This window comes from Mycteria americana, chromosome 10 (assembly GCF_035582795.1).
Source record: "Mycteria americana isolate JAX WOST 10 ecotype Jacksonville Zoo and Gardens chromosome 10, USCA_MyAme_1.0, whole genome shotgun sequence".
In the NCBI taxonomy this organism is placed as follows: Eukaryota; Metazoa; Chordata; class Aves; order Ciconiiformes; family Ciconiidae; genus Mycteria; species Mycteria americana.
In genome coordinates this window covers 17,647,192-17,660,203 of record NC_134374.1, presented here as the reverse complement: position 1 = coordinate 17,660,203, position 13,012 = coordinate 17,647,192, and the positions used below count along the sequence as shown (strand labels likewise).

General features: G+C 40.7%; 1 protein-coding gene and 1 non-coding gene across 4 annotated transcripts; both read left to right on the top strand.

Moving 5' to 3' along the window:
- The first annotated feature begins 1,666 nt into the window (after positions 1–1,666).
- PABIR2 (PABIR family member 2) lies at positions 1,667–11,369 on the top strand. Of its 3 annotated transcripts, none has more exons than XM_075512919.1 (10): positions 1,667–2,162; positions 2,664–2,742; positions 4,052–4,108; positions 4,484–4,527; positions 4,608–4,662; positions 4,889–4,990; positions 6,291–6,379; positions 6,938–7,013; positions 9,412–9,508; positions 10,630–10,768. In XM_075512919.1, exons 1-9 carry the CDS (start codon positions 2,047–2,049, stop codon positions 9,490–9,492), a joined length of 699 nt encoding a protein of 232 aa, XP_075369034.1. In that variant the 5' UTR covers positions 1,667–2,046; the 3' UTR covers positions 9,493–9,508; positions 10,630–10,768. The 3 variants fall into 3 exon arrangements, with proteins under 3 accessions (XP_075369034.1, XP_075369033.1, XP_075369032.1); XM_075512918.1 differs by having other exon boundaries at positions 1,668–2,162; positions 6,952–7,013; positions 10,630–11,369; XM_075512917.1 differs by having other exon boundaries at positions 1,672–2,162; positions 6,949–7,013; positions 10,630–11,369.
- On the top strand, positions 10,400–10,545 carry LOC142415363 (small nucleolar RNA U109). Its single transcript, XR_012777402.1, has one exon. It is a non-coding gene; the product is annotated as a small nucleolar RNA U109 (small nucleolar RNA).
- Positions 11,370–13,012: the final 1,643 nt, after the last annotated feature.

The following is a 13,012-nucleotide window of genomic DNA, read 5'->3' as shown; positions in this document are numbered from 1 at the left end:
CAATAATAATAAATAGCAAAATCCACATAGTTTGGTGATGTAGTCAGATTTTGCCCATGGCTTTTGTATTAGCAGAGCCAACATACGCATGAGTGGACTTCCATTCAGGGTTAGGAGTTTTGCTAGGCGCTGTCATTTGAATTGCCTTTTAGGCACTCTCCAGCTGTCGTATGAAATGTTGTGCTGAAGCACTAGACAAGGAGAATGGTGCAGGTTCTGGATTAAAGCTCAAAAGTGTGGTGTTGCTTTTTTTTTTAGTGCGTGGTGGCAGTGAGGGGTGATTAACAGCCTCTTACTTTTGCAGCAACAGATCTTAATTTTCCAGTAACTGATCATAATGATTACAAATCAAGCAAAAGACAGTTTTAGGTTATTTACCTTGTTTTATCTTTGGAGGAGATGGCAATTCTGTATCATCTCACAGAAAGGTGTCATTACTGGCTACGATATATCATAGAGTAAGCACTGGCATGCGACTGTGAATGGTTTTCCTTCTGCAGTAATACAAAACAAGGAATTCTGTCTCCAGGTTTTTCAATATAAATACATACTGAAAAATCCTGAAAATATTTAAAATGTAATCTTGTGGGGCTGTAACTCCTCTCAGGTACCTAATAGGCACAAGGTTCTTCGTTAATAGTGTCACTATAATGCCAGAAATGTGAGCATCAAAAAAAACAGTTGATGAGACATATACACTGTCTCTGAAGTAGAAAAATGGAATACACTCGACTCAGTCTTGAGTAACAAAAAATGCAGGGAGGTACCACAATAAATAGCACGCTATATAAGCAATAGTTCTACTTGGTTATCTAGGAACATCTACCTTTGGTCATTTTGAAGTAAAAGAATAATTCATATAGCCACGTTCCCACTTAAGAAAGTTGAAATGATGAAGAATCCTAACATTTCCATGTTAACTGTTTCTGTACCTAGTGCTCTGGAAAAAGAATTGCTGTTTCCCAGGAGAAAATGAAAACCTTTTTGAATTTGGTGCTGGTAAAGACCCTGAAGACGCCTCGCATGTAAAAGACAAATGTATGTTGCAATTGTTCTTATCGAAAAATACTAGAAAATAAAAGTCAGTAAGCACAAACTTAGATACTTTGATCACTTGGAATGGAGTTGTTAAGGTCAGTCCAAAACCCAAATACAACCAAGACCTCGAATCACACGTCTCATAACGAACTTATGCCGGATTTCTGAAAACGGCACAGAGGCTCACGTTCTCGTTACTCACAGAAAACACATTACATTCTTCAGCAGCAACACAAAGCTGGGAAAAACCCTGGAAAGGCCGCGTGATTTAAGCTGAGGAGGGGGAATCCAACCCCGAGGACCGCTCACGCTGCCTGCTCTCGGGGCAGCCGCGGTGAGGAACACGCCCAGCCTTATGGCCGCCGTCGGACTCGAACCCGCGGCCCACGCCAGGCCACGCCCCCGCCTGACGCGACGTTGCCCTCGGCGCCCATTGTGCCGTTTCAAACACCCGCCCTGCCCGCTCAGCCACTCCGCGCGCGCTCGCCCTCCGGGGGCTCTCGGGAGTCCGAACGCAGCCGAAGCCGGGGCTCGGGCCTGATGCCGGTCTCCTGGGCATGCGCAGTGGCGGGATGCGGTTGCAGGACGCATGCGTCGTGGGAGGCGGGTAGCTTTGCCTCCGCCCCGTTTCCCGCGCACGCGTGCTGTGCGGCGGCGGGCGCGGGGGGGTGTCCGGCCCGAGGCGCTCGCTCCCCTCCGGCGGCGGCGGCAGCGGCAGCACCGGCGCGGGCAGCGGGGCCGCGCGCGGGGAGCTCGTCCGTCGGCGGCAGCGGGTGGGGGAACGGGCCGCCCTCCGGGCTGCCCCCGGCATGGGGCGCTGCTGGGGCCGCCCCCCTCGCCGGGCCCGGCGCGCCCCCGGACTCTGCCTGCGGCGCCGCCCGCGGGGCCTGTAGGGGCGGCCGCGCCGCGCCTGGCCGGGGGCAGCGGCGGCATGAGGAGCCGCTGCGGCCGCCGGCAGTGAATGGGCGTCGCGGCGGAGCGGGAGGAGCCGGAGCCGCCGCTGCCGCGATGGCTCAGGAGAAAATGGAGCTGGACCTGGAGCTGCCGCCGGGGAGCGCCGCGGCCCCGAGCGACGGGGGCGGCCTGAGGAGATCGAACAGCGCCCCCCTCATCCACGGGCTCAGGTGAGCGCGGCCCGGCCCGGCCCGCGGCGCCAGCGGCGGGTCCCGGCGCCCCGGCGGCAGCTGGGCCCGCCCCGGGAGCGCCCTGCCCGGCGGGGCTCGGCTGCTCCAGCGGCATCGGCCGCCGCTGCAGCCAGCCGGGCCCCTGCGGTCTCGGAGCGTGCCGAGCCCCGCTGCTGGCCGTGCTCCGTGCAGGCCCCCAGCTCGCCCTGCGCCGTGGCTGGTGCGTGGTGGAGGCCTCTGAAACGTGTCACTTGTTTCTCGGCATGCTCGAGTCAGGGCGGCGAGTTACTTCTTGTAATTGCAGAACCGCAATGCGTGGGTCTCCAGAGGAGAAAGCTGGAGAAAAGTGCTTGCTGGGCTCCTTCAGTGAAAGTCATGCTTCTGTTGAAATAAAATGGACGTTTTCTGCCCGCTGGAGGCTGGAGCGTGTATCATAGCACGGTGTAGTTTTAGGTAATGCACACCTTAGAAAGTTGTTCACGAAACTTTTTTTCCCTCCAGTGACAACTCGCAGGTTTTTCAGCCTTACGTGTTGCGGACTCGCAGGAACAGTACAACAGTTATGAGCCGTCACAGTATGGTAAGGAATCTTAAGCATGTTTTGGTTACGCCTAACACGAAATAATTGGGCTGGAGAAATGAAGTTAAACTTGATTTGTATTTGCACTAAGCATCCTAGCAAGCTTCCAGGCTGCAGAATATGCATTTTTTTCACCTGTAACTGCAACCTACAGTGAAATAATACTGGTGTATTGACCGTATGTCCCCTAGAAGAGAACAGTAGCTGAAGTTATATGTGATTCCCAGTGTTAAGTACAGTCTTAAAGTTAATTTGGACATGACCATGGGTTGGAAGAGAAAACAGCTGTCACAATCAAAAGTCTTGAAAGGGTGTTTTAATGTATTTTAAAAATGGAAGAGTCACAGGTCTTCACTGACCTGTTTGTTTGACAGGGCCGCTCTTTTTTTTGCAAAGGCTGAACACTAGACGTCAGGAAACCATTTAGAGAAGAGCAGTCTATTTGATAGGTGATGTTCTGCCCTCTGTTATATAAGTCTGGTAGTGTACAGTACTGCAGTTTCAAAGATGTTGCATTTCTTTTTTTCGCCCTTCCCTTGTCAACTCAGGGATCTATATGCTCTTTTCCACTAAAATTTTTCTTTCTCCTCTGAGGGTAGTGAAGATTAAGTATTGCTTTTCTCAAAATCCATAGAACTTAAAGTCCTGAAATACGTTTCTTCTATGTCTTCTGTTTAGAAAAAGCAAGATGGAATTTTAGTTCAAAATCTTCTGTTGTGAGATTTCTTAAAAATAAGAATCCAAAATTTTGGAACTCCAATCAGTACATGTTACAGAAGACACATGGACATCCTGAGTGGGAACTGTTGGCCCATTTGTATGTGATGGTAGCCAAAGTTCCAGAGGAATTAGATGTGTAAAACTGTATGCAACTGAAAAACTGCAAAAGTAAAGTTTTAGGGAGTGTTGTTCAAGACTGAGCTGAAACATTGAGATTTCTCCTTTATAATAGCCAACTGATTGAGTAAGTTAGTGTAGGAGTTTGTCATCTTACTTTAGGCAGTAGGGAATTGTATAATGTTCGTAGTTTTATTTATAATACCTCACTTGTCTAAATGGCATTTGTGTATTTGAGCTGCTAAGCAGTATCTGCTTGCTAGTCTGAGATCTGTGCCACTTGCTGAGTGGTAGAATGAATCTGTAAGTGGGAAAACAAGTCTTTTCTCTTGAAGGTCAGTGTTTTCTTTTGAGTCATCCACGTGTAGTTGTACAGCTCATTTTTAATTCACTAAGAATGTAGGTGATGGCAAATAGGATGTATGCAAGCTGTTGTGTGATTTAATCATTGTGGCTGTCACTTTTTTTTCAGTTGTTGTCATCATCTCCTATTCGTATTCCTAGTAGCCGACTTCATCAGATCAGAAGGGTAAGTGTAATTTTTATCTGTATATTTAGTAACGGAATGAGAAGTATTATATCATATTGAAGTACTTGCATAACGGGAGTTTCTTTCCTATTGAGTTTTTCAAGAGGAAACGGAGTCTTTTTTAAGACTTAGTTTCAACAAGGAAGCGTCCTTGCAAGGCTTATTGTTGTCATGTTTAAACTACCTTGCATTTTTGAAGTGTTGTTTCATTCAAGAGAAATGGTGAGCTGGGCTGGTAGCAGTCTCTTCTTTCTGGAGTGCTCCTACTGTTCATATTTCAATTCTAGCAGCAAATTATTGAATCACAAGTGTTATTCTGAGTACCTGTGATGAATCAAATGTTATGGGAAAACTTAGGACATTTATCTCCTGCAGGAGGAAGGAGTGGATTTAATGAACAGAGAAACAGCACATGAAAGGTGAGTGTTATTGAAACAAGATGATAAAATAGCCAGAGTTATCCTCTTTGTAGCTACTGATCGGATTTTTTGTATTCCAGGGAAGTGCAAACAGCAATGCAGATAAGCCAGTCATGGGAGGAAAGCTTGAGCCTGGTAACTTCTTTATCGATGTTTCCTATTTAATTCTACTTTTACGCTCAACTAATGAATTTAAGGGAAAGAGAGGAATTAACTGTGAAAATAATTTAAGAAGAACTGAAGTTCATTTGCTTTAGCTATTTTATGCATTTGGCCCAATGACTTTCTATTAGAAGGTTATGCCTTGGATTCTAAGGTAATGTCCTGTGCCAGCGTTAAGTCTGAAACCTTGTCTTTACAGAGCGACAATGACTTGGACAAGTCTGAGAAATCTTCCTCCCCAAAGAGAATAGACTTCATTCCAGTTTCGCCTGCACCTTCACCTACAAGAGGAATAGGAAAGGTAGGATAAGTGAAATACCAAACTGAGAGAACAACTGTGAAGACATGTGTAACTTCACAAATTGTTTGATAGTTTTTAAAAAAAACAACCAAACAACAACAACCCAACCCAAACCCACATTTTATTGGTTTCTAAGAATCAGGTGCTTACCATCTTGGAGCCTGCAGAGTTGAAGCAGTGTGCCTGTTCTGTCACACTGAATGTTTTCCGTTGCTGCTATTTGTGCGATGTTTGGATGGGTTAGGGTTCTGGTTCTGGGGAGGCTGGAAGAGGTCATTAGAGTAATCGGATTTGGCCATGATCTTCAGCTACATAAGTGAGGGGATGCTGGGGAAGAAGCACCAAAATTGGAATGTATCATATGTGTAGAGTAAGAGTGTAGGCAAAGACCAGAAGCTGCAAATCTGTGTGGTGAGGAGGATGAAAATACATCCATCAGTTAATGGAAAGGAAGGCATAAACTCACTGTGAAGAAAGACTCAGGCATGCTGAATTTGCACTGAAGGCTGGTGGCACATGCTGGAAAAAGGGAAGAGGTGGATCTTGGGTATCTTTTCCAGTAAGGATTGGAAAACTGAAATGTAGCACAGAGAAACTGGCAACTGTGTTTAAAGATGGGCTGCTTGACCTTGTCACCTTCTTTTGTGGTTCTGCTTTTGTCCTGCTACTGTTTTATTGCATGCCTCTACCAGTATTGATGTATGAAGCAGCCATGTACTAGTGCTGGGTAAATGTGTTCCTAGTATAACACTGATGCTGGCAGTGGGTCCTGTACCTTTGGAATCATGAGTGTAAAGCAGTAGTAGATAACTTGACAGAAATATTTTTGTGCTTATCTATGGGCATTCGTGGGCTAAGCTCAGATTAACTGCAGAACCACAGAGCTAAATACTCTGTTCTACTCTGGAATACTGTATTAAATTTTCAGGTCAGATGTATTTTGAGTAAACTCAACTTGTTTGTTTAACAAGCCCCTTGAAAGAAGTAAGTCCTGAGTACTGTACTGCTGTTTCTAAATGTAACAGAAAGAACAGAAAACTGTCTTATTTGGAAAACGGTGTCTATTTCAATTTCAGATTTCTTGTGGGTTTAAATTTCAGGTTAATCTGAGCAGTATTGCATTAGCCAGTATATTTTTGCAAGTTAAGTTTTAATGCTTCTAAGATTGTGTTTGATCATCTCTGCCTTATTCTGTTACTAGGTTTTCTTTAATTGGGGATGTTTTGTTTGGAGGGTGGGGGGAAACACCTGAGTATTTAAAAGGAAATTCTGAAGCATTTTAATGTGTCTTTTTCTGCAGCAATGTTTTTCACCATCATTGCAAATGTTTGTGAGCAGTAATGGATTACCTCCAAGTCCTATTCCCAGTCCAACAAGGCGATTCTCCAAGTAAGTAATATCTGCAAGTAACAGGTATACATTGGCCGAAATTCCAAGGCTAGCACAAAGATTAGTTAAAGCTCACGTTAAGGCATTAAAAAAGACTTTAGTTTTACAATAGCCAAAGTGTTGCCATGCAAAAATGCTCTGAATGTTCAGCCTTTACCAACGCTAGCTTTATGTGGGTGCTCTTACAGGAGCCTGTATCAGCTTTAAACTAGACTTGGTAACTTGTGGGGAAATTCCTAGGTACTTCAAATGAAGTTTATTAACTTTGTCACCGTATCAATTTTACATAAATATTACACACAGTTTAGAAATGGATTGTAGTGAGGATGTGATGCACTAAGGGAAAAAGACCCTAGAAAATTTACTACAACTTTGTGTGGCAGATAATCTGCTCTAGCAGGCAGCACTTCTTTGTTATCTATGTATTTGGACTCCGTAAGCATTCCAGTTGTGCAGGAATAGTTTTAAAGAACATCTCATATGATATGGTTGTGTCGATTTGATGCTAGGTATGGTGGTGTTCAAACTTGGAACCTTTACAGACCTGACTATCAGTAGTCTCTCTCTAGCAGGAGGAGTCAAAGTCCAATCAACTGTATCAGGCCCAGTGTTCTTGGCCCCATTAAAAGAAAAGGTATGTGTATTTATATTATCAGATGTTTTAATATGGATGTAGTTTTGCAGCTGGATACATTTTTCTCTCTTCCATATTTTTTTTGTTGTTCTGTAAATATAATGCACTTGTATCCACACTGAACTGGAATTTGCCAGTCGTAACTTATACAATGTAAAGTAGCTAGTCTAAAAGACAAGAATAAAAAACTTTAAAAGCAGCTACTGCTTGAAAGAGGCAAACTTTATTCCACATCAAATTAAATTTTATGAATATTCGTAAGCCCTGACATTCCAAAGAGTACCACTGTATGGTGCACACCCTTCAGATCATCTTAGGAATGTTGCTTATCATGCAGTATCTTCTAAACTTAGTACTGAATGTTTGTTTTTACTCTGAAAGTTCAGAAGGTGAGTGTTTAGAGAAATGGAATAGATCAGTGCTCTTTCCTCCTGAAGGGGGAAAACTCTATTCTTTCCTGGAAGTATTCTGTGTTAAGGATATTCAGATTACATCCCAGAACAAGTCTCTGTAGCAGAACTGTTAAGACAGATATTTACAAGTGTGCTTCTAGCTATGCTTACCCTTTCTGCATTTTTTTCTTAACTTAGGCATTCTTAACTGCACCAAAAGCATGTCCTTTTATTTTACAAGAATTATATTTAGCCTTTGAGAAAAGTTACTGGGTTTTTTTTTTTTTAGGACTGCTTTTCCTATCAGATGAAGAATGTTGTCTAATTTATATTGAATTGACAGGGGAGAGACAAGTTTTCTCATAGATGCCAATTCTAACTTGGCTGTTATTTTCTATGAATTGTACAGGCATTAAAATTTGAACAAAAGTTTATCAAGCTCAACGATCAATAGCAAATAGATATTTGTACTGTGTTGGTTTACTTTAAACATTTTACAATAGGCTTTAGGCAGATTGTATTAAAAACAGTGCAGGTAAAGGGCAAGCTTTCCTCAACCTATCCATGTACTCTTGTGGAACATCTTTTACAAAGTGGAGATATGAGTTGGCCTTTTTTACTTGAAATATCAAGGAATTTTCAAAATGTTACTTAATTTTAAAATGTCTAATCTAGTTAAATGAACCTAATTTCTTTTCCTAAATACATAATCCTGTTATTTTCTGAATTTTAGCAGTAGCTTTATGGTTCGTATTCTGCAGACGTGACATGGTAACAAATTGACATCATGATATGTGGAGGGAAGAAAGCAATGTATTGAAGAACGTTTCACTGCTATAGGGAATTAATACTGGTATACTGTGCAGTGTGTTGTAGCAGTGCAGATTTGTCTCTGTGAAATTTTGAGTGGCAAAAGAGTTACCGAAGTTGGTGGTTTGGGTTTTCTTCATTTTTGTATAAGACCAAGTGTTTTATAAATGTATTTTGCCCATTCTGCTTGATAGAGGCTGTTGTTCCTTCCCTTCAAAGAAGGGAATGTATCCCTGTGGGCTAAAGGAAATAGGAAGTTTGGGGGGTTGTCAGTCTTTTATAAAATGAGTGGTAGTATAGTTCTCTTGCATAACATATATTAATATATACTGGTTTGCTATAATGCTTAACCTCTGTAAGCTTCGCAAACTGACACCACAGCTGCTGTGAAGTGTAAGTAAAAAGCCAGAAAATGTATTTCCATTTCATATGTTTTTGTTGCCAAACTAAAAATTAAAATACACTGTAGCTGAGAGGATTTTTTAAGCTTGTTATTGGCAAGTTCATGGTATTTCCAATGCGTCTTTTGTACAGAAGCTATTAATGAGCTAGCTCATTCTCAGGGCAGATCTTACTAAACAGATTATATGAATTCTCCCCATCGTGTTTAATCTTTTAATGTCAGTAGATGATTACAGGTACAAAGATAGCCTGATCCATGATGAGTAAGTGGAAATGTATACACATGCCTTTTTTTTTCCTATTCAGCTTTTCTGTAAAAGTGTACATATGCATCAGAATTTGTTGTACGCAGGAGGGTGAAACTGAGAACCAAGCTGGCATTCCTATTTTCATAATCACTAAGGATTTTAATGTCTGTATTTTGGCTTATGTCAGTTGCCTCATCTCAACTGCTTACTTAATTTTAAGTCACAGTAATTAGTTTGCTTTAGATTATTTTGTCTGATTGTAGTCTAAGTAGCAAGTGCCTGGTTGTGTGTCTTTGAGATCTCTGCAGCCCCTCAGATACTGCTGAAGCATTAGTTACATTAAGGATGGACTGGATGGTTAAACAACAGCTAGCATCAAATTAATGTCTTACCCAAGTGCTTGGTTGACTGAGTTAGAGGACTTTACCATGTTACAGATGCAACCTTGCTCTATTGTGGGACAAACCTCTCTTTTACAATAGACAAATAGTAAATGGATGTTCCAGAGACTCAAGTGAGTTTGATTATTTGCACTATTTTCCTTAGGTGAGATGGAAACTGAAAGTCAGCCAAAGAGACTTTTTCAAGGAACAACCAACATGCTTTCTCCAGATGTTACACATCTGACAGATCTCAGTTCATGGTAAAATATTTCATGTGCCCTGAAATGCCAAAACAGGGCATGTGCATTTATCACAAGCTTTCTTGTTTTGTTTTTGGGTTTTTTGTTGTTTGTTGTTGTTGTTTCCAGAAAAAAATACTTTGTGTAGCTCGCATATGCATATTACTGGGAACTATTCATTCCTGTGGTGGTGTAGTGTGACAGTGTTCCTGCTCCTTTGATCAGTTCTTCCTGAGCAGACTCTAGCCTAGATTTTATGTATCAGAACTTTTATACTGAATATAATTGTTATAAATCCCTGTTGGTTCTTAAGCAAAGTTACTTCGCCTCAAAGATGCTTCATCATTTCAGTAAGTTGTAGGCAGTGGTCATATAGTATCTGTGGTACTTATCTGAACACTTTGAAAATGCGTGTGTGAATAATTAACTGCAGTTACATAGTTCATGCTGATACATTCACGATTTTTAGTGTTATAGTCTGTCTCCTTTCTGTATTATGATCATAAAAAGCCAAGTTATTTTTTTGTGTTAAGAATCAGATACTAAGTATTCTAAAATATTAATTCTGTATTACTATAATTTCAGTTTACCTACAGACTTGAAACTGCCTAGAAATATTTTTTCATGTTGCTTCCAGCTAAATTGCAAGAGCATCAGTTTATGTGCCCTCTGGAATCTTGTATCCAGACTTTGAAATCCAAACACAGAAATTCCTTACTTACAAGGGAAAAATAGGTTTCAAAATCTTGCTTTGAGTAGTGCAACATTAAAGAACATACTAGCTAATTAATGACATCTTTGCTGCATTGCAGATTAGATTCTTATTGTTCCTTTCCTATAACCTTTTAAGGTTTTATTCTTGTTAGTTGTCACCTCCTTTCTATAACTGATTAAAATCAGTCATAATTTATACTGCATGTTAAAAAAAAAAAAAAATTCTGCTCCTCATTCCCGTAAGGAGCATGAATATATATATAACATGCTACAGAAAACAAGGAGTCTTCAGGGCTGCCAGTCTTGCAGTAAAGACTGAGTGGTAGTATAGGTCTCCTACATCTTTTCTACAAAGGCAAAAGTACATTAGCTTTGTACACGAAGTTATCATGCCCGTGTTACTAAATAACCTTTTTCTTTTTCCCCAGCCTGTCTTCAGATATTCTCGATGGGAGTAGCAGCAGCGTTGGCTCTTCCTCTGACTCACTGACTAAAGGCAGCATAACCACAGAGTCTCCAGTAACATGCTCAAACTCATGCTCTTCATTCATTTTGATGGATGATCTCTCACCTAAGTGACTTAAGTTCTGAGTCAGTGTCTGGCTGTGCTGTTCACTTACTGTACACTTGTACAGAGAAACGAACTCTGATCCTTGAACCATTAACGTGGATTATTAAAAGGAAAAATTACTGTAACTGTAATCCTTGGCGACTTTCCAGTGATTTTGATTTATCCATTTAATGGACGTTGTAGACCATATTAATGTCTGGTTTCACGAATTTATTTTTTAAACAAGAAGTCTGCTCAGATTATACTAATTTTTTGCTTTCAGGAACTTGCATACACTTTTTGATTCCAATAATAGGTATCTACCTATTAGTGTTGCAATTTTTAGGAAAATACTTCTATCATTATTGTGGTCACTATGTCTAGGGAAATAATTTGGTTCAGAAGGATTTGAAAATACTAATTTATTCTCTGGCACTTCTACCATTGAGTAAAACTGTTCTTGCTTTTTTTCAGTCACTAGCCTCAAATTCTCCTACAGAAGGGAGAAAAAAAAAAATTTTTTTTTTTTTTCTTAGTGCTGCTAGTCGTTTTTATTACAGAAGACCACAGTGGGTCTGGAAATCTCACTCTATTACATTTAAAAAAAAAAAAACCAAACCCCAAAACCCACAAAATAATCACTGGCACTTTTGCCATTAGTGAAGAAATAACAATACTCTACGAACACAATTAAAATAGCTGCATAGTTCTCTCCCCAGATCCTTCATCCTACAGATTGTATGAAATAAGGTCAATATTCAGCAAGATTTGGCCAAGGAAAATGAATCCATGCCTTGATCTAAGACATACAGTGCAGATAACCAAGTTATTTAAACTACTGTGTAGGAGAACCATGTATGGCACCATCGATGTCTCCTGTGGCATTGAGGTCATAGGTATTTTTGTGCCTTAGGGGACATTGTTACAAAATTACGGAATGTAAACCAGAGGGGTGGGTGGGAAAAGTCCTTTGTGTACAGCTTGTTTATAGAGTGCTTACCAGAATCTGTCGTCGATGCTGCTTTCCTTAGTGTTCCTTTCCGAGGTGTGTGCTCCATTGCCAGGTGCTGTGGGCAGTCCCAACTCTGCTGTGAGATGGCAGCCAAAGTAATAGGCTTTGAGGCTGCTGTGTGCAGCATTTGTACCTTTGTTGGTCATGAGCAGGGCAAGCAGCTAAGTGAACATTTGATTTCCGAGGAAAGACTTAAAAGTTTGGATTGAATACAAGCTCTGCAAATTGTTTGGCTAAGGAGTTATATTTGAGCTATGAGTAGTCTTGATACAGTACCTTGGTCAGTCTGAGGTAAGACAATAGATATTTTACTTTTTAAAGACTTTAACGGGGCAAAATAAATCCGTTTGTAATCTACTGTGTTATGCTATTTATTATTTATAACTATGTAAAAAGTCTGTGGTGATGAATTATAGTATTTTTTTATGATTGAATAAGTTTTTTATGTTCAGTAATTGCTGGCTGGTTTGTATTTAATACGCAACATTGTCTGCCAGAATCATAAGCTTCCATTTTTGAATGTTTGTAACATAAATGCTTTTGTTATCTAAAAGTACAACTTCTGATCTTTTTGAAAGAAAATAGCACTGAATTTAAAGTAAGGTTATGTGCTTTAAATGTGAGCACAATCTCTGGCAATACTGTCTGGCTAAGAAGGGGAGGGGGAGAACCATAGTTTTTTCTGTTCTGAAGAAGCAGTTGAGTTTCCAGAAGATGTGTACATACCAGATTATTTTTAAAAGTGTTTCCATTAAATTGTAAGAAGTACCATAATGGGCCAACAGTGGCACTATTATTTGTATTACCATTTTCACCTGTGGAGCATTAGTTCCCCACCTCAAATAAATGTGCATATTGTAAAATATTGTCCATTGCTGCCATTTTTAAATGAGCTCTACAGTACTGAATGTTAATTTTATTTGTATATGCACAGTGCTCTTTCTTGAATTTTTGATGTCTTAAATAGCTTAATTATTTTTTTATTCACGCTTGTATCTTCTCTGCCTTCTTGATGCTAAAAGAAGGCTGCTTTTACATTTGCAAAATCTTGATAAACAGTCTGTGATAAATTCAACCTGTTACCTGTGCCCCAGTTTCATTATACCGTGCTTTTATTGGTACTGTGATTTAGAAATCTGAACAAGGGGTGGCAGAAGGGGGAAACCTATTGCATGCTTTCTTAAAACCGAGAAGAGCATAGCTATTGCTTATTTTTGGCTGACTTACCTGTACAATTGATGTATTCCAG